The 19,519-nt window shown below is 52.5% G+C and overlaps 1 protein-coding gene across 1 annotated transcript in view; it reads left to right on the forward strand.

Moving 5' to 3' along the window:
• Positions 1 to 19,519, forward strand: part of DUSP8 (dual specificity phosphatase 8) — a 96,429-nt gene that overhangs the window by 20,366 nt on the left and 56,544 nt on the right. Inside the window, exon 2 of the mRNA XM_075928195.1 lies at positions 4,055 to 4,460. Coding sequence (XP_075784310.1) covers positions 4,230 to 4,460 — 231 coding nt within the window. The 5' untranslated portion in view covers positions 4,055 to 4,229. The remainder of the gene's footprint in view (positions 1 to 4,054; positions 4,461 to 19,519) is intronic.

Raw genomic sequence — 19,519 nt, forward strand, 5'->3', positions numbered from 1 at the left:
TGCCCCAAGTCTCATAGCAGAGCCGGAAAAAAAACCCATCTGTGCTGAGTCCCATGGTCCCATATAGTGCTACCTAATCCAGTAAACTGCTCTGCCTGCCGTGATGCTGACTGGGGTTAGGCTCAGAGTGAACAAGCATCTGTCTAAAATAAACAACCCTCTAGGGGTGTAGGGGGATGGTGGATGCTCTGGACTGAGCTGTTGGGCTATCCATGCAGCCTTTGTTTTGGAAGAGGTGGAATGAGGGGAGAGCACACACCACCTGTGTACACCGAGGTCCTCTCTGGGGCAGTCGGAAGTGATAAGTGGGGGCTGGCTGCTTTTCTGTGCATTCTTTCCCCAGCACCTCTGGCTTCACCCTTCCAAATGCTTGCTGGCCTGTCAGAATGTGTCATGCACAACCTTTTCCAAAGGGGGGTTTCTTTCAGCAATTAGGAGATAAGGGGAGTGTTATAGGCATGTAAGCGAATAGTTGAGTCACTACTTGACCTCTTGCCTGTTCCCCTCCCCCCCCCCCCCCCCCCCCCCCCCCAGCAGGGTGAGAGGAGTTGGAAGGGGAGCAGAGATGCAGCAGTCTGGGACCTGGCGCTAGCCGGAACTGCTGGGACCCCCGCTGCAGCTCTGCCTTTTTAAATGTAGTAAGAGCCAGGTGGCTCTTAAAACATTTTTAAAAGCAGAGGCACAGTGGTCTGGGGCCTAGTGCGAGCTGGAACTGCTGAGTCCTGGCTTGCACTGGGTCCTGGACCCACCCCTGCTGCGGCTCTGCAGTTTAAATGAAGTAAGAGCTGGGCTGCCAGAGCACCTGGCTCTTACGACATTTAAACTGCAGAGCCGCAGTGGGGCCCCTTATCGACTAATCGTGTAGCCAATACCAATTGTATTGACTACACAATTAGTCAGTTACCCTCCTCTTAACATCCTTAGGGTGTTACCTTCACCAGGCCCCTCCGATTGTGTCTGCAAACCCCAAAGCTACCCATTGTTCATGGTCTGGGGGAGTGGGGACACAGGAGTTTATCTCCCTAGTTATTAAGCTGTCTTTCTCCTCCTTTCCTGACCCTGTGGTTTCACGGTTCCCTCCCACTCCAGCCTTTCATACTTATCCCTCCGTCTGAACATTATCCCCACCCCATTGTGTATCTCCTCCCATTCATATTTTTCTTGGCTGGCGTTTGAGGAATCCGGAGGGGAATTGGCAGCTTGTATTCCCTGATGGAGAAGGGGCAGGAGCAGAGAGAGGGAGAGGAACATGGCAAAAGCCAGCTAATCTGCATCCTTTTTGATTGCCCTGGCTCCATAGCCCAAGTGCAGTGGGGGGTCTCTGGCGAGGCTGTTACTACATAATGAGGTGTGTCATATCACAGCAGGAGCCAGCCCCCTCCCGCCCCTTCATTAGAACTGTTTCAGTTTTTGAAACCCGCCCTAGAAGAGCGACTCAGAGGAGGGAGGTGTGTATGAACAGCCCTGGTGGGGCAGGATTGTGAGCTGGCCCTGGAAGGGGTAGCGGAGCTCTAATTGGAGTCCAAGTGCTGAGAGCGAAAGCAATACAAGCGCACAATGGGGCAGGCCCGCAGAGGGGACGGGCGCTGTGATTGCACAAAGCCGTGAAGTGCTTTCTGGGCTGTAAGGGAGCTGTCGTCATCATTTCCTGGAGGGCTTTTAAGCTACGTTTATTATGGCAATGGGTGGTAGGAGGTTTGGGGCGGGAGGAGGGAGGGGGTTGGTATATAGTTTCTATTGTGTTCTGAAGCTGGGAGCATGAATCTTGGCACTGGCGGGTTGGGGGATCTAGATCTAGTGTTTTGGGGGACTGCTCATGCTGTTCCCAGAAGAGGGGGATTTAATAGTGTACAGCAGCTGATCAGCAGAGCTAACAGACGCCTTATGGTGTTGAACAAACCCATATGCTGAGGATTTATGTCATGGACGTCCACTGTGTTCTCTAGAATCCCTTACCTTTAAAGAGAGGGATTTCTCGCTCGACGGGCTAAGAAGGGCCCTCCCAAAATACATGGATGTGGTATTAAGTGTCTACCATTGTCCTCTCTACTGAGATGGAAAACTCTTTTTGGGGCAGAGATTCTCTGACCATATGTTTTGCGTACTGTGCCTCTAGCATGACGAGGCCTGATCTCGCTTGGTACCGCAGTATGCTAGCATAATACAAGTAAACAATAAAGACTGAAATAGCAGCAGCAGCAGAACAGTGATTTTCCTTCTCTTGGTTTTAAGTGGGAGTTGACATCAGAGCTGATTATTACCATTAAATATCAGAGGGGTAGTCATGTTAGTCTGGATATGTAAAAGCAATGAAGAGTCCTGTGGCACCTGAAGCTTTTTTGATATCAGGAATGGTAATACACAAAAACCTGTAGGAGAACACTTCAGTCTCCCTGGACACACAGTAGCAGATTTAAAGGTAGCCATCTTGCAACAAAAAAGCTTCAAGAACAGACTTCGAAGAGAAACTGCTGAGCTACAGTTCATCTGCAAATTTGACACCATCAGTTTAGGATTAAACAAGAACTGTGAATGGCTAGGCAACTACAAAAGCAATTTCTCCTCTCTTGGTGTTCACATCTCCACATCAGCTGCTAGAAGTGGGCCTCATCCTTCCTGATTGAACTGACCTCGTTAGCTCCAGCCTTACTCTTGATTGATACTCTTTTTCTTATGCCTGTATATTTATACCCGCCCCTGGAATTTCCACTACATGCATCTGATGAAGTGGATCTTTGCCCATGAAAGCTTATGCTCCAATACATCTGTTAGTCTATAAGATTACCATTAAATGATAGTCAAGTTCACTGTTTTGCTGCTGGGTGACCCAGATCAGAAATCCACATCCTTCTCTTTGTGTGTCTGGACTCTGATACCAGTTGTCATTTGAAAGGCTTTTCTATAGGACTAATGCTACAGGTGGAGAAAATGGGAGTAGCCTGATACTCCATGGATTTCCACCAGGGGATGGGGGTGTAACAGTCCTTGCTCTGTCCTTTTAATTTTCCCTTTAATCTTTTCCATGCATGTGCAGATTTTTTTTATCCATGTGTGGAATAAATTTTTACAGGCATGTGCAATTATGCACCACAAAAACAACCTATCTGGGGGTGCTCTGCTAATCAGATGGGCCATTTCCACCTTGGTGCTCAGCTGGCTGATCAGTTTTATAGGTTAATGTACCTTGACGTTCCCTTTTAGAAGTAGGAGTGCCAGTGTGTAGTCGGTTATGTGATTAACCTAGGTTTATCAGTTAATCATAACTAGGGTTGCCAGGTGTCTGGTATTGAACCGGACAGTCTGATATTTGGACTTTGTGTCTGGTAAACAAATTGAGAAATTACCGGACACATAAATGTCCGGTATTTCCTAATTAAGGAAGTTTTTCTGCTTTTCCCGGGCCCAGCTCAGTGCCCGACAGAAGCCTGCTCAGGACATTTCGGTCCAACCTCCTGAATTCTTCCCCCTTCCCCCCACCAGGTCTCCCTGGTTACTCTCTGGTGGTCTTTTTTTTTTCTTTTGCTCGACAATTTTTTGTCCAGTATTTTTTTTAAACCATCTGGCAACCCTAATCATAACGACTATGCCTATCAGAGGCAGTGAGGCGGGGGAGGAGGGAGCCAGTGCCTGTGGAGAGCCAGCTTTTAAGCCAGCTTCCCGTGCATGCTGGCTCCCACAGAGCTTTCTCCCCGCACCCCCCGCACTCCTGCCTTTTTATCAGAGGCAGTAGGGGCGGGGCAAGGCGGTAGCCCGTGTTTGCACGGAGCTGGCTTAAAAGTCTGCTCCCCCTAAGCATTGGCTCCTGCCTGCTCCCACCCCGTGTGTAAACGTGTAACCGCTAAAATTTCCGGCAGTTACACAAATAAACAGTTGTTCACATCCCTAGTAGAAAGTGCTAGTCCGGGCCAGGTTCCGTCCCTGGCCACTGTGGTGTAAATCGTGAGTAACCCCATTGGGTCTGGTCTCTGGACACTTGTTTTCAGGTGAATTCCCAGGGCTGCCCGTGCTGTCATCACACCTGACTCTGGGTTTCCCCCTCCTCATTTCTCAACAGGTCCGGCACGATGACCTGGCATCCTGGGCTTTAGCAGCGTGGCAAGATCAGGACAGGTGCTGCCTTGCTCACGCTACGTCCCGTCCCCTCTCTCCTCTGGGAGATTGGTGCTGGATTCCCTGCCCCTGGCCTTTCCTCCCTCCCTCCCAGTCACCGCGGAGGGGACGGGTCCGTTATGGCCGGGGACAGACTCCCATGCAAAGTGATGGATGCTAAGAAGCTGGCCAGCCTCCTGAGGAACGGGGCCGAGGGCACCTTGGTCATTGACAGCCGCTCCTTCGTGGAGTATAACTCCTGGCACGTCCTCAGCTCCGTCAACATCTGCTGCTCCAAGCTGGTCAAGAGGCGGCTTCAGCAGGACAAAGTCTGCATCATGGAGCTCATCCAGCCAGCCTCCAAGATGAAGGTACTTCATCTGCCCCTGGTGTGCCTTTCCGCCTGGCCTGAGTGAGCACTGGGCATCATGTAGGGCCACAGCCCAGAAGTGTCTGCTGAGGGCTTGCTCTTGTGCTGCTCCTTCCAGTCCCCTTGAGTGGAACCCAGCCACTGCCCTCCGGCCCTGCCTGGGGCTGCCATCTCTCACAGGCAGAGCAGTAGTCTTCTTTCTGCGCCCACCCCCCTCCTCGCGTCCATAGCCCATAGAGTTCTTGCCTATTAATGGGGCAGGGCGCAGGGCGGGTGACCTGTTAAAGGAGGCTGCCCTGTCATATTGCTCTACTGTCTTGTGGCTGTTGCAGGTGAGGGAGTGACTGACAGGTGGGCCAACACTGGGCAAGGGGCATTGCATTGGCAAACCAACCCCCACAACCCTCTTGTAGCAAGTGCTCAGTCCCCACTAAAAATCCTCCCTCTCTCTTCCATCGCTGGCCCTCTTCAGGGACCTGTAACCCTCCTCCCTTGTGACGCCAGCACCCCTGTCCAGTTGGGACGTTAGCATAGTCGTGTAAACGGTTAACCAATAACCCTGGGCTTATCAGTTAATCCTAAAGTCTACACGCACTCCCCCCGCCCCCGCTGCCTTTGTATTAGAGGCAGCAGAGGGAGGGAGGTGGGAACCGGCTCTTAAGTTGGCTCCCCATGAGCACCGATCCTGCAGAGCTGCCTGCCCCTCCCTTCCCTTCGCTGCTGCCTCTGATAGAGAGGCAGCAGCACGGAGGGTGGGGGAAGCAGGCGGGAGCTGGTACACAAGGAAGCTACTTTCAAGCCAGCTCCTCGCGCATATTGTCTCATGCGGAGCCACCTCCCTCTCTTCCCTTCCCTTCCCCTCCCCCCCGCCTTGCAGAGGCAGTGCAGAGGCAGACTTAAAAGCTGGCTCCCCATGAACACTGGCTTCGCGGAGGCAGGAGAGGGAACAGCGCGGGGCGGCGGGTGAAAGCCGGTCTGAGTGGGGAGCTGGTTTTTAAACCCAGCTCCTCTTGCGGACCAGATCCTGCCTGCCACCCTGCACTGCTGCCTCTGATACAGAGGCGATAGCCTGGGTTACCAGGGAGCTCTCTAGGTGTGGGGCTAGGAGCTCAGTGGCTTCCGGCCCTGCTCCTGGGAACTAGCCAATGATCGTGTAACTGATAAGATTTTGTGCGGTTGCGCGACTGTTCAGTTAAATGACAGCTAACGTCCCTCTGTCCAGTGCTTTTTCCTGGCTCTCCCCCTTGTTGGGCTGAGTCCCAGAGTTGGGGGGAGGCTCAGATGGCCCCCGTGGTGCGGGTTCAGGCCTGCCTTGATTTGAAATGGTGCAGGAGCTGCGATGGCTTCTTTGGTGCTGCCAGGAGCAAGCCTCCCCCCCCCACACACACACAAGCGTGGACTTTGCCCCGAGGCCCAGGCACTCGGCTGTGCTCTGCTCATCTCCTCGCTCCCCTGTGGGCAGTGGCGCTTGTGAGCTCCACTTGCCGCACCACTCTCGCTTCGTTTCCCTTAGCCCCTTGCCTGACAGACCCGCCCCGCCACAGCCGCAGAGCAGAACCCACCTGCTCGCAGCCCTGCCTCTGGGAGTCCAGGGGTTAAAGGGGGATAATCCTTTCAAGTGGGAGTCCCCTCAATGAGAGCGAATGGTGTGCAGGGTAAACTGCAGGCGAGGGAGGGTTGGGGCAGGGCTGGTCTGCCGCTGGGGTGCCAAGACACTTCCCCTCCTTTTGTGTGCCATGCCATCCAGCTATAGGGGAGCCGCATGCCTGGCCCGGGGGGTGGGACGGGCTTGGTGCCGACTCTTCCCGCTTTCACCTATAGAGGTATGCTGAGGGTTGGGGAAAATCTAAACCAGTCAGGCCCCGTTTGTTGCCTCTTTACCGCTGGTATTGCCCATTTCTAAAGGGGGTGCCCTAGCCCCTTCCACTAGGACCCATTCCTGAGATCCACCGTCTCTCCTGGCTGCTGCTGCTTGCCTTGTCCGTGCATGACAGGATCGGCCTGGGCTCTTTGCTCTTTCAGGCCGGGGGCCCATTGGGCTGGCGGTTCCCAAGCAGGCAGAGCAGCGCTCCTGCTGAAGCAGCTCCTTGTGGGTCACCTGCCAGAGGTTTCCTCTGGGGTGCATCCTCCTGCAGGGTGCTGCTGGCATTGGCTCCAGCCAACATGTGATGGCGGGGGGCATGTGATGACCTAGCAACAGCAACTGCGCAGCTCCTGGCCCATCCGCTGTTCTCTCCCCCTCTGCGCATGGGGCTACTCCCGCCCCTGGCTTTGCATTTCCCCAGGTGTATGCGGGGCCGTTTAACAATAAGCTTTCTCCCGAGGCCTCTCCATTTGCTGCTTGCTCTCTGCAGTTGCTCCTCTTTTTACTGTTTATTCCCCCCCCCCCCTTGATTTTATGGCAAAGTGAGGGTAATTCAGGCGATTAATCAAATGCTTGGCCCAGCTGGAGCCATCTGTGGCATCCTCACACCCCCTCCCCATGCATGTGCGCACACACGGGCTTTCTGATTGGCTGCCAGTGACATCACCCTGCCTAGATCAAGGAGGCTTGCACTGCAGGGTCGGGGAAGGGGGGCGGGGGGGGGCTGCCTTGCCTCCAATCTGCTTTGCTGATGCTTCAGGCCAGGGGATTGGCGGAGATGGCAGAGAATTCCTCCTGCACGGATTTAGCTGTACTTAAATCCGCCAGCGAAGGAGGCGGAATAAGCAGTTTTCACAAACTGGGAAGGAACGCGCGAAGTATCTCCGCCCTCCCCTGGGCTGGGGTTACGTCTGCAGTGGGCATGGTCACGTGCGACTGAAGCCGCCCCGCACTGATGCACTGCGTGTGTGCCTGGTGGTGGTGACCAGTCTTAGGAGGGGAAGAGCCTGAGCAATTAATCTGGTGATGATCCAGGGTGTTCTGCCTGCAGCATCTCTGCAGCCAGGTAGAGGATATCCCCGCAGCAGTAGCCAAAGAGAGCGTGGCTAGCACTCCCCAATTGGTCCTCTCTTCTCACCCCCAATGGGCACTGTTTGAAGGTCACCGGTGGCAGGCTGATGCAGGCATGCATGGCCCTTTACTGATGTCCAGCTTGCACCAGTGATCCATCTAGCCCAATATCCCGTCTCTGACAGCAGCTGCTTCAAAGTACAGGAGACCCCCTTGTGGGAAACTGCGTAGCAATCCGGGCATCAGCAAGAGACAGAATTATAATCTCATGGTAATGTCACTGCAGTACTGAGAGAGGAGGCGCTCTCGTTGGTTTAGCTTCTCCTCAGACCACCTTTAAGGCTGATGCTAATGCTCCTGCTGAGTGAACTGTTTGTTAACATCCTCTAGCATGCTGTACCTCTGGAGCACTGGGACTAATTCTCCCGGCACCTTTGGGAAGCTAAGCCACTAGGCCCAGAAAGCTGAGGGTCTCTGTCACAGCTAAGGCTGGAATTCCAGTGGCCAGGTCCACAGCTGGTATAAATCGGGTGTAAAGCTCTATTGGTGCCGCAGCGGAAGATGTGGTGGCGGGTTCCTTGATGCCAAGTCCTGTGCCCAGGCCTCTGAACAGCACCTCTCCTAAGGAAGCGGCGACAACCTGACCGCAGTAACTGATGAGTCAAGACTGCACTTCGCTCCCAGGAGTTCGTCAGTGTGGTGTTTGCTGTTGATTTCAGCAGGAACAGAACTGGGCATTTATAGCCTGCTGCTGACCCTTTAGGAACACGTTTTAGACCCCACATCGAAAACGAATCCCTCCCCTCCAAAAAACCTTTTGTGCTGTTTGCTGTCCTTTGAATTGGGTGTCTCGGTGTGGCTCAGTTCAGGAGCTAGGGGGTGCTGAATATTCCAGCTGGTGGCTTAGTGCACCGCAAGCGGAGTGGGACCTTATGGGATTTGTGGTTCTTAATCATTGGTCCCTTGGAGGAAGAAGGAGCTTATGTGTCTGCTTCCAGAGGGGCAGAAGAGGAATTGATTGCTCCTTTAGGGCTAAGGATGAAGGTTCTTGAGTGCGCCCCTCCCCCTTTCCCCAGTTAGGCTGAGGAGAGGAGCTGCCAGCATCCCTCATGATGGGAGGGGCTGGGGGCTTGTGCAGCTGAGCTGACAGTTGGGAACAGAGCACTTGTTAGCGAGTTGGGAAGCCGGGATGGGATGTGATAGTAGGGGGCTTTGGGCAGAGCGGGGAGGATGGGACTGGGATCTTGGGGTTACAAGGAAGGTGTAGGGACTGGCTGCTGAGAATGCGAATGTGGCTGCACATACATACTCTTTCCTAAATAGAGTTTCAAGACCTGTGTTGGGTCTGATGTCTGGTTTATCCCTCACCTGGCTTTCCCTGGGGAAGCTTGGCACAGAACTGTTCTGAACATGTTCCCCCAGAACATGAGGGCTAGCTAATTGTCACTGCAACGGAGATTTCCCTAGTCACCTGCAAGGGGCCAATCAGCCTAACTAGTTTTAAGATGGAGCCTGGTATAGTCCTGATCATAAATGTGAGAGGGGGTTGCCTGTGATAGCCAGGGATTGGGCGCCATGGCTCAGGAGACGCCTTCCAATTCTGTGTCCTGCGTATGAGCCAGTGGTCTAGCCTGTTGGGTTACTGGTCCATGAAAGCCAACCACATGGTGGAGCGTCTGGGAACCCGTCTGAAGGAACTGACCTTGGAATGGAGCGCCCAGGTGTGGGGCTGGGGAGGGGGTTGTTGCCTGACAGCAGTGAAGGCTCTGAACTCTGGGTCTTCCCTAGTGGGTCAAACTCAGCCCCTAGCTCCTGTGCTCAGGGACGTTTGGATTCAACGTGCCCCAGCTGGCAGGTTGTCCCTCGCAGAGATGCTTGAGCTGTGACCTCTAATCCAAAGCTGGGTTTACAGCCAAGGATTTGCATAGGGTCGGGTCTGACCCGAAAGGGCCCCAGCACTTGGCTTCCCCCCCACCGCACGTCCCTTGTTTGCAGCGACAGAATTACACTAGTCGCCCAGCATCGGCAGAACAGCTGCTCCCTCTAGGTGGCTAGTTCAGGTAATGCACGGTGTGCTCCCCTGATCCCTGTTCAGCCCAGGTCCCCCTCGACTGTTTCAAGGAACCGGGGTGAATGGATTCAGGAGAAAGCTGCTAGTGGGTTCCCCCCCGCATCCCTCTGTGCAACACCATCCCTAGCACTTGGAACAATCCTGGCCCCAGTGTGTTCAATACGTGCTCCCCTCACACCTCCACTGTTCCTTGGTCCCTGGAGGGGAGGCATCAGCTGAGAGGCTCACCCTCATGTGATCCAGTGTTTTTGTTTGGCAGGGAGGGGGCTGGGGCCAGCGAAGCTGCTGCTGACTAGCAGATGGCAGGAAGGGTGACATCATAGGCTTGATTGTCCTACCCCATTATTCTTCCTGACAAGCCTCCCGCCTTCCTCGCTGGTTTCCTGCTGGCAGAGTTTGATGCTGGAGAGACAAAGGCAGCCACATCAATTGTCCCCTGGACTTTTCTGGGGTTTGGGGCGCGGGCGTCCCTGACCCCCACACCCCTTTTCCTATCCTGCCTTGGCCTCTCTTGCTGGCCAGCTCTTTAAGGAAGGAAGGGGCTTGCTGCGCTACCCGCGTGGTTCCCTGATGGGAGCTGGCCCCAGCGTGGATGCGGCCTTTGTCCTACTAGACTGGGCAGCAGTAGGGTGAGGCACAGACTCCAAAAGCAGCAGCCCCTGCCATGCTGGACTTGACCTAGTGCACAACCCCGTCTGTAAGGCAAGTTCACTGTGGAATCCACCTGCCGCTTCTTACTTAGGTAGATGGTGGCTGCTGGTGGAAGGGGGCATGTACCCCTTTCTGGCTCTGTGTTAGCACTTTTCTTGCATTCGAATACCTGATCCCTTCCAGGTGTAGTGTGTCTGCCCTGCCGTTCCCATTCTGCTCTCCCCACGCCCGCTTTCTTTCTTTCCCTCCCTTCCTCCCTGCAGCAAGAAGGCTAATAATCTCTGCACATTATCTTGGCACCAGGAACATTTCCTTCTCCCCCCAATTCCCCGTACAAACCCTTTCAGGTGCCCTGCTTTGGATCATTGCCATGGATGAGTAATACCGACACCTGGCTTCCCTTGTTAAAATGTCGGGCAACGTCAGGGCACGTGGCTGGCCAGTAGATACCTGACAGTTAAAATTGCTTTTCCCAGGGCTTGTATTGAAATGTGCATGTGCTTCCCCTGACCTGCCGAAGTGAATGCAAGGAGAAAGAGCATATCTAAGCCATGGGGTTTGTAACCCCATGTGCTTAGCTGACCCACCAACAGGGCAGGACCTTCTTGCCCAGGAAATAGGAGAAATATCAGAGTTCTACAATCCCCATGGCCTCTTAGTCAACATCAAGCTCTGCTGGTTGCAAAATTGCGACTGGAACAATTTTCTGGTGAACAAATCGCCTTTTCTCTAAGCTAAAAGGTGACTACAATTTTTGAAAGTTTACAGTTTTTTTTCACCGACAAACATTTTATTTTTTAAGGGAGATTCGTACTACATTTTTTTGGGGGGGGAGGGAGGAGCTGTGATGAAAATGTAATTGCTTTTTTAACTTTTCACAGGAAATGCTTAGTATTTTACAGCCTGCTCCACCTGCTACCTAGTTCCGAAATGTAGCTGCCTCTGAGGTGGAACTGCAGTAGGAGTTAAACAATGGTCACTCTTGTGTGATGATGCTGTTGGTTTTTTTTGAAGGGCTTCTGAGGAAGTAACTATTGTATTGGGGGTGATGCATATAGAGAAAGCGGGGGATCGTTCTATTGTTTGTACTGCCTTCATGTCGTGAAGTGATATGGAGCTGCTGTTTACTTTGGTACAATGAGTCACTCTTTTGAAATATTTTTTTGAGATATCGAACGTGTTTGAGTAAACCCTCGTTTTCACTTAGCCCCTTTCACCTGTATTGCTACATCTAGACTGCATTGCTTTTCCGGGATATATCCGGTATCCCAGAAAAACAACGCTGCATCCAAGGAACGTGTGCGCTTTTCCAAAAATTGTTTCGCCATCCCTGTAAACTTCCTTCTACGATGGCTTGAAAGAGCACTTGTTTCTGAAAGTTGGTGCCATGTAGACGTGCCAAATTTTGGAAAAGCTTCTTTCTAAAGTAAATCGGAAAAAGATATGCAATTTGCGTCCCACAAATTGTGCATCTTTTTCTGATTTGACACTGCAGTCTAGACGTAGCCTGTTTCTCCGAGCATTTCCCGAGAGGGATAAGCATTCTTATCCCCATTTCACAGATGGAAAAACCAAGGCAGAGGGAATTGAAGCAGCTTGTCCGAGGTCCCCCAGCAGGCCAGTGGCAGAGCTGGGAAGAGCATCTGCACGCTCAAGTCCCCATCCAGTGTCTAACTCAATAAATATGTAAAATTACTCGCCTGCTTGAGCTAGGAGCTGTACTCAACAGAAACTGCCGGGGGAGTTTAGATTGGCAGGAATTTGGCAAATGCTTTCGGACTCGCACCATGACTTTTATGATTCTTTATGTACTCCATCTTATCTGAAATCTGGAGACTCCATTGCTTCCTGCCATAATGTGGTGGCCCCAGCTCAGGACTGACTTGAAGGGAAGCACCAGTTGCACCTAGGCGTTGTGTGGAAGTCTGCAATCTAAGCAGTGGTCTGACCTAAGCAGTGGTCTGACCTGCCTCCAGGTAGCTTGTGAGAGCTGGCAGGGCTGTGACAGAAGTGACTGCAAGAATATCTGCACCTTGGCAGCATTTGAAAAAGCGTCAACCTCCTACTTGGGTGCCAGGAGCAATGGAAACCAAACCCTCCTTTGAAAGTTCCATTCTCAGGCTCTTTTAATGGGGTAGGGATAGACAGACCAGCTCTTGCCTAGCTAAGCCACTTGTCTGGCCCCCATCCGCAGAGGAGCCAAGTGCTGTGTGATCTCTTAACTTTAATGGATTCGGGCTCACAACACCCCGGAGAGGTAGGGCTCTGCTGTTCCCCTTGACAGCTGGGGAAGTGAGACACAGAGTAGCTGATGGGATTGCCTGGGGACATGCAGAGTCCGTGGCCGAGCCAAAAATGGAACCAGGTCTCCCAAGTCTCAGGCTGATGCCTCAACCTCAGGACCATCTCCCTCCCCACCTTGCCCCCCTTAGGAAAGAGTTCTCAGTGTGAGGATTTCTTTGCCCCTCCATGCCCCTGGAATTGGGGGATTTACCAAGGTCCAGGCACTGCCAGGATTGAGTTTTAGCCCTAGATCTTATTATGCTTCGGAAGAGCAAGTCCCCTCCCCCTTCAATCAGCCCAGATTATTATTGCTGGTTTAAACAATAATCCCTAGAGAAGGATGTCCCCAGATGCCCTCCAAGTGCTTTATTCTCCCCACCACGAAGCACTGCCCTGCCTCCTGTAAACTGGTTGAGAGAACTCCCCCAAGCCAGGCAGAACCGCTCTTTAGGAAAAAGTCCTGCCAGGGTCCCCATCCTTGACACCTGCAAGAGGGAAGGGGGTTCAGTTGTATTGCTGCGAATTGTCTGACGAGGGGCAGCCCCTGAGGAAAGGGGGCTTGAGCACAAGACGTGCGAGAAGCATTATCCAGGGGGCATCGCCGCCACGGCCTTATCCTCTGCTGAGCTGCACCTGAGCTCTGAACAGGTGGGTGGGTTCAAAGCTGGAACAAAAAGGCATGGGAACGCCTCTCTGAACCAAAGCCGCCGCGCCGGAGCCCTTGTGAGTCATGCTCAGAAAGGCAGCTGGTTCAGAGGGTGTTGCTTTCTCCTCCCCTCTCTTTGAAGGCTTCCAAAGCCAGCATGTGATTATGGGGCTGTGATTTACATGGGCTCTGGCTGCAAATACCCATCAGCTCTGCTTCACTGAGAAGGTCCCAGTTTGAACCTTGTAGGTACAGTACAGCATCAGGTGATCCTGAAAGCCCAGACCAGAGAGGGCTGGCTGGACCCCCGGCAGCAGTCTCCTGCTTGCTGAGGCAGTCATGACATAAGTAAGTGTAGCTCCTGCCAATGGGGTAGCGAGAGGAAACCTCCCATCTCCGTATCCCATCTGACTGGTGGGCCAATAATTGTACCCTTCTGTGTCTGGAAACGTCAGTGTGGCTGCCGGTGACGTGTTGGCTGGCTGTGCCAAATATCTCCCAAACTCTGTGAAGTCTCCATTACCTGGGATTCCTCCGGCAGCTTTGAGAGACAGGGAAATAGCTTCCTCCCAATGTTCCATCCACATGTGGAGATTTTCCATCCATGTGTGGAATAAATTTTGATATGTGCACTAAGGCATGTGCAAATGTGCACTCCCTGCAAAAACAAACAAAAAAAATGCGTGGTGGGTGCTCTGCTCATCAGCTGGGCGGCATTTGAATCCCTCCCAAACGGCCGCACAAGCGCACAGTGTTCCTCCTCCAGCTGAAAGGGGGGCTTATCTTTGTTTGCAGCCAAGGTTAGGAAGTCTGTAGTCTACTTTGTCTGAGCTACTGGGCTAGCTCCGGTACTAGAGGACAGGTGTCCAGAGGGGGTCACATGTGCCTCTAGGCATGGAGAAGTGCCTGTGGGAGTCAGCAGTTGAGATGTGGGAAAGTTTGAAGTGGCTTATCTTGTTTAGCAAGCTGGCGCTAGCCCTTGTACATCCAGATTTACTGTGGGAAGACATGGGGCATGATCACCCCTGCCACGGTATCAGATGGGACACTTTCTGGTAGCGGATTGCCACAGTGATAGGCACTTCAGAATCCTGCGGGTAGAGCGTCCTTCGTTTGGATTATGACATCAGGCAGTCAGGACCCTATCGGGTGAGGCTTGGCCCTTGGGAGAGCAAGGGGTATCATTTAGCACAAACTGATTAATTAGCCCCATGCTCACTGACATCTCTACAGCACTGGGTCACCTTCCTGGCAGCTGCAGCTTTCCCAGGAGAGTGTGTTGGGAGGAGTCCCCCTCTCTCTAACTCTCTTGTAGAGTGTTCTCCAGGCTTACACTTGCTGAAATAGTATCCATGTAGTCACTGACCTTGGCTTCGACACCTATCAACTTTCTCCTCTGTACGGTTAGGCCCAAAGCCTGCCACAGAGTGTCAGGAGTGTGTTCTACTGTAGATAGTACTCATGTCTAGGGATGGTCAAGGTAATCTCCTAGGGCTCTTCCGTGTCACCTCTACCAGCCTCTTCAGCCAGGAACCCAGTGATTCTCTGCTGGATGCTTGCAAAGGAGGTTCCAGCCGTGCTTTCTTCCTTTTCGCACGTTGCTCGGAGAGGTTCTGCCCACGTTGTGAGCTTCCCCACAGCAGTGTCATGAGAGACATTCCAATTTCAGCAGCATGACCCAGCTTTATCTATCAGTCCAGCCCTGTCCCTTTGCCCACAGTCTCAGGCGCTGGGGACAGAAGAACGGCTGAGGTGGATCCTACCAGCTTTATAACCCCACAAAGCCCTTTTGGTCAGGTAATCTAGGCAGCAGTGAGGCCTGCTTACTGGAGCCTGCAGCTGCTGGTCAGGGCAGGCCCAAACGGTCTGCCTCTGTTCCTACAAAGCACCAGCTGGGGGTGAATTTGTCCCTTGTTGTTTGTTCCAGAGGAGAATGGCAGAAGGAAGTTTTAATGCATTTAAGTAAGCCGGCCCTCCTGTCAGCCTGTTTCCAAACTCTCTCCCCCTTCCCCCCCCCCTGCAGATGCAGTGTGTGTTTATTGCAGCTAGGCCATGTGAGGCCAGGGCTTGTTTGGCATTTATATTGCCTGAAAGCTTATAATTTTAATAAGCTGTAAACCGTGTCACATCTATCTACCGTTGCCCAGCAACCCTTCAGCAATGGGCAAAACAAAGCCTCCCGGTGCGAAGGAACACTAAATCCTATTGTGGGATCATTTGGCTGGCAAGCGGTTATCTCCCCGGGGGGGCTGCCTGCACTTGAGTGGGCACCCTGGTCTCTGAGGCTGAGGTAGCTGGTCTCTGATGGATGTGTCCTCCCCTATCGAAGAGACACATTCCAATGCCATGTTGTGGAGCAGTGATGGGTTCCTGACAAGATCAGGGCTGTTGGCTTCCTTGGGAGTAGATGACACTTCGTGCCCGTTTGCGATGCGGGGGTGGGGGGAGAGGAAATGGGTGCAAAGCCGAGCAGCCGTGTTGTCCCATGCACTGGTTTTGTTTGCCCCTTCTCCCCTCCAAATATTTTATTCCTCCTCCCTGCGTGATTGAGCACTAGGCGTTGACCAGGATCTGAACAGGAGGTTGCACCAGCGTGGGTTGTAACTTTGCTGTTTAGAGTTATAGGGGCAGCATGAGATCTTCTCAGATTGGGGCCCGTTGTGTTAGGTGCTGTACAGAAAGTGAGCAAGAAACCATTCCAGCCTCTCCTTGCAGTCTAAATAGACAAGGCAGTTTCCCCTTTTACAGCTGGGGAAACTAAAGCACGGGGACGGGAACTGAGATGTTTGCCCAGCATCACACTGAGTCTGACTGAGCTGGAGATGAACTGAACCCACATCTCATGACTCCCAGTCCACTGTGACTATGAAGCCGTCGTTCCCTTCTACCACCACTGGATATGCTGTCCAACAGCTAGGGAAGGTGGGTGGCCTGCAAGTCTGAAGTAGGACCTAAAAGTGGGGTGCCTGAGGGTCTAATCCCTGGCGCTCCCCTGTATCTGCAGCATGACATTTAGAAGTCCCTTCGCCTCTCTTGGCCTTTGTTTTCCCATCTCTGAAATGGGACAGTACTTCCCACCTGAGCTGGATGTTACGAGGCTTAATTAGCATTTCTCCAATGTCTTGAGCGTCACAGATGAGAGACACTGCAGAGAGCACGGAGTATTCCTGAGGCTGGAAGTTCTCCCTTCAAACTGTTCCTGAAGGAGCTTAGAGGATGTTATTGTCTCAGCCCGGTAAGGGGCTTAGCCATGCTTGGGCTCTGTTTGGATTTGGGTTATTCAACGGAGCTGCCAAAGAGATACAGTTAATTTAAAAAAAAAATCCTGGTCCACATCCTTTGTTAGTGCAAATCCGTGTAGTGTAAATCCTTGAAATTAGGGATGTGAATGGCTACCCAGCAGGGGGCCGCTCCAGCCCAGCTGCATTTCTCTGTGCTGACTTCCCTGGGCCAAAGCTAAGGCAGTTTCTTCTTCCAGTTCATAACGCAGTTCAGGCTGTCACATTGTCTGGAGTGGTTCATGCCCAAGAGTATCTAAATTGGTGATAAATTCTATAATTAGAGTTCACCAACCCAGTATCGAATGTGAATTCCTGGATCACTGCAACAGAATCACAGATAGACCGGAGAGCCCAAGCTGGATGTAGTGATGAATAGTCACGGAGACCCAAAATCACAAACTATTCAGGTTGCTCCTCTCTAAGAGACGAGTCGCTTAGATCTGTTTGTGCCTTAGATCTCATAGTAAGCCAACTTTCTAGTAAACTCACTAGGGATTTATGAACTAGGGAAAAGAAATGAGAGTTAATTACAGGTTAAAGCAGGCAACATATTTACTCAAGAGTTCAGTCTGTGATTCCAAAAAGTGACAGACGTAGTAAATCAGTCAGCCCTGAATGTCTGGCAATCTGTATTTTAGCTGCAGTGTTTGTAAGTCCATTCCAAACAGGAAAAAAGCAGCCATGAAAATCATTCATCTATCTTTATTTCCCACTTCCAGAATTAAGGCTGATGGGATGTGCTTTCCCACACATAGCACCTTCATAGGTGTAAGAGGGCAGTTAAACCAGCTTTTTTGTTGTGATGTTCCCCAATGGCCTGCTTAGTCTTGATAGTTCTTTTGCCTGGTCCAGGGAACCACCTGTCCTACCTAAATTCATGTACTGGTTTCTGGAGACCTCCCACCTCATGTGTTCTTGCAAGCCTGGAGCCTGGCAGTGGATGGATCCCTTTTGCTGTTCAGGACACTGGAGAGCAGCAGTATTCAGTTCCCTGTACTGCAGACCCGAGGTGAAGGAGTTGGGTTTGGGGAGAAGGGATGGGTCTGAGGGCTTTGTTATGCCCAGGCGAGTTGGCACAGCAGTTTAGGGTGAGAAGGGTTCCAGGTACCGTGACAGGGAAGGTGCTGAGATGGTCTATGCCTGGCAACGCTCATTTTGAGGGCAGTGGTCGTTTGGCACCAAAGGCACAAGGAGTGGGAGACAGGACTGCAGAAGTCACTGCAAGAGCTAGTACCGCCAGGCTCTGCTTTCTGCCCAAGTGGCTGATGGGGACGGAGGGGTGATGGGCGGTGTGGGGGCAAGATCAACAATGTCTCCTACAGCTGAAGCTTGAGAAGGAGCAGCAAGTGCCTTGCAGGCCAGGGAAAGGTTTATATTCTGGGAGATCCCATAGGCTGTCAAGCCGTGCTGGTGGCCAGGGACTTCTGGCAAGCGTGTCATTCTGTGGCAGTCTCTGCCAACTCAGAGCTCTGAAGGGATTGGGGTGTGGCACAGTAGCCAACCCCCAACCTTCCACTTACCTCAAAACTGGATTTCAGCAGGTGAGTGGGAGCCCTAGCTCTCCATATCCGGAGAACTGAGAGCACCAGCACAAATAAAAGCCCGCATCGCCGAGAAGAGCAAGCTTACTACATGGACTGAGAAATCTGTACTATCCTGCTGTTCGGGATGTAATGCAAGGAGCTATGTATTCCCTGCACTCCATTTCCCCCCAAATCCTGCTGGCTGGGTTCGTGCTGGCTCTGCTTCACAGCTGCTGCCTCCACCGACCGCAGAATGATACATGTGCCTCGCCCCAAAGAGCAGGCGGCGTATGTCACGTATCAGCCTACTCAGCAGGGGCACCAAGCCGTGGCACGGTGAGGATTTTATCAGCCTCTAACGTGTTAACTTTTCATTAGACGTGGCAGCCCCTGGCCATGCCTCACGCTCTGTAATCTTGTCATTGACAAGAGGTTTTGTGGTGCTTTCCCCCCCTCCTCCCCCATCAGAGAGCGATCTCTTCCTCTCTCATCCTTTGACACTCCCCCTCCCCCAAGAACTGGGGATGGGTCCAGTAATCCAGGGTAAGCCCTGAAAGCTGGCATGCCTCATGGGTGTGCTTAAATTTGCCAAGTCTTGGGGTGGGTTCCTGGAGGATGCGGGAACAGCAGCTGGGGCTGTACACTGCACAGAAAGGTGTGTGGGAGGTTCAGTCTAAACTAGATCTTCTCCAGCCCCCATCCCGGTCTCTGCTGTGTGAGGCCCCTGTTAGGAATGCCTAGGGGAAGCCCACAGGGCAAACAGCTGGCATGGGGCTATTGCCACGGCTTCTAGTGCTAGGGCTACCCTAGGTCTGCCGGGGGCTTTGGCTTGGTAAAGCTCTCCTAACAGAGGTGATGGTGAGAGCAAATGACAATAGATTTGTATTGTGGTAACACCGGCGCGGGAGTCCCATCATGCTAGGTGCTGTTATGTGCATGAGTGAGAGAGACCCTGCTCCGATGAGCCTAAAGTCGAAATGAGTAAGACAAAGGATGGGAAGGGAACCAGTTTGCCCCAGGTGGCAGAAATAAAATGACGTATCTGAGGCCACACAGTTGGTCAGTAACAAAGGCAGGGATAGAGGGTAGAGCTTCTGAATCCCAGGCTAGTGCTGTAGCCACTGGGCCATGCTGCTTTTTGTCCTGGGTCTCCCCAAGCAGGGGAGGAATGGTTTGTGTGTGGGTGTCACTGGGAGGATCGGGATGAAGTTAAGCAGTGGAACATTTAAGCTGGGCATTGGGTGGGGAGAGAGGGGGCTAAAAGGTGGGATTTTCAGAAGTGCTGACCATAAGCCTGCTTGCTCCCACTGGAATCCAGGGCGAAACACTCTGGGTATGTCTACACTACCCCGCTAGTTCGAACTAGGAGGGTAATGTAGGCATACCGCACTTGCAAATGAAGCCCGGGATTTGAATTTCCCGGGCTTCATTTGCATAAGCGGGGAGCCGCCATTTTTAAAACCCCGCTGGTTCGAACCCCGTGCAGCGCGGCTACACGGGGCTCGAACTAGGTAGTTCGGACTAGGCTTCCTATTCCGAACTACCGGCAAACCTCGTGGGGTTTTAAAAATGGCGTCTCTCCGCTTATGCAAATGAAGCCCGGGAAATTCAAATCCCGGGCTTCATTTGCAAGTGCGGTATGCCTACATTACCCTCCTAGTTCGAACTAG

Source organism: Pelodiscus sinensis, chromosome 4 (genome assembly GCF_049634645.1).
Source record: "Pelodiscus sinensis isolate JC-2024 chromosome 4, ASM4963464v1, whole genome shotgun sequence".
Lineage (NCBI taxonomy): Eukaryota > Metazoa > Chordata > Testudines > Trionychidae > Pelodiscus > Pelodiscus sinensis.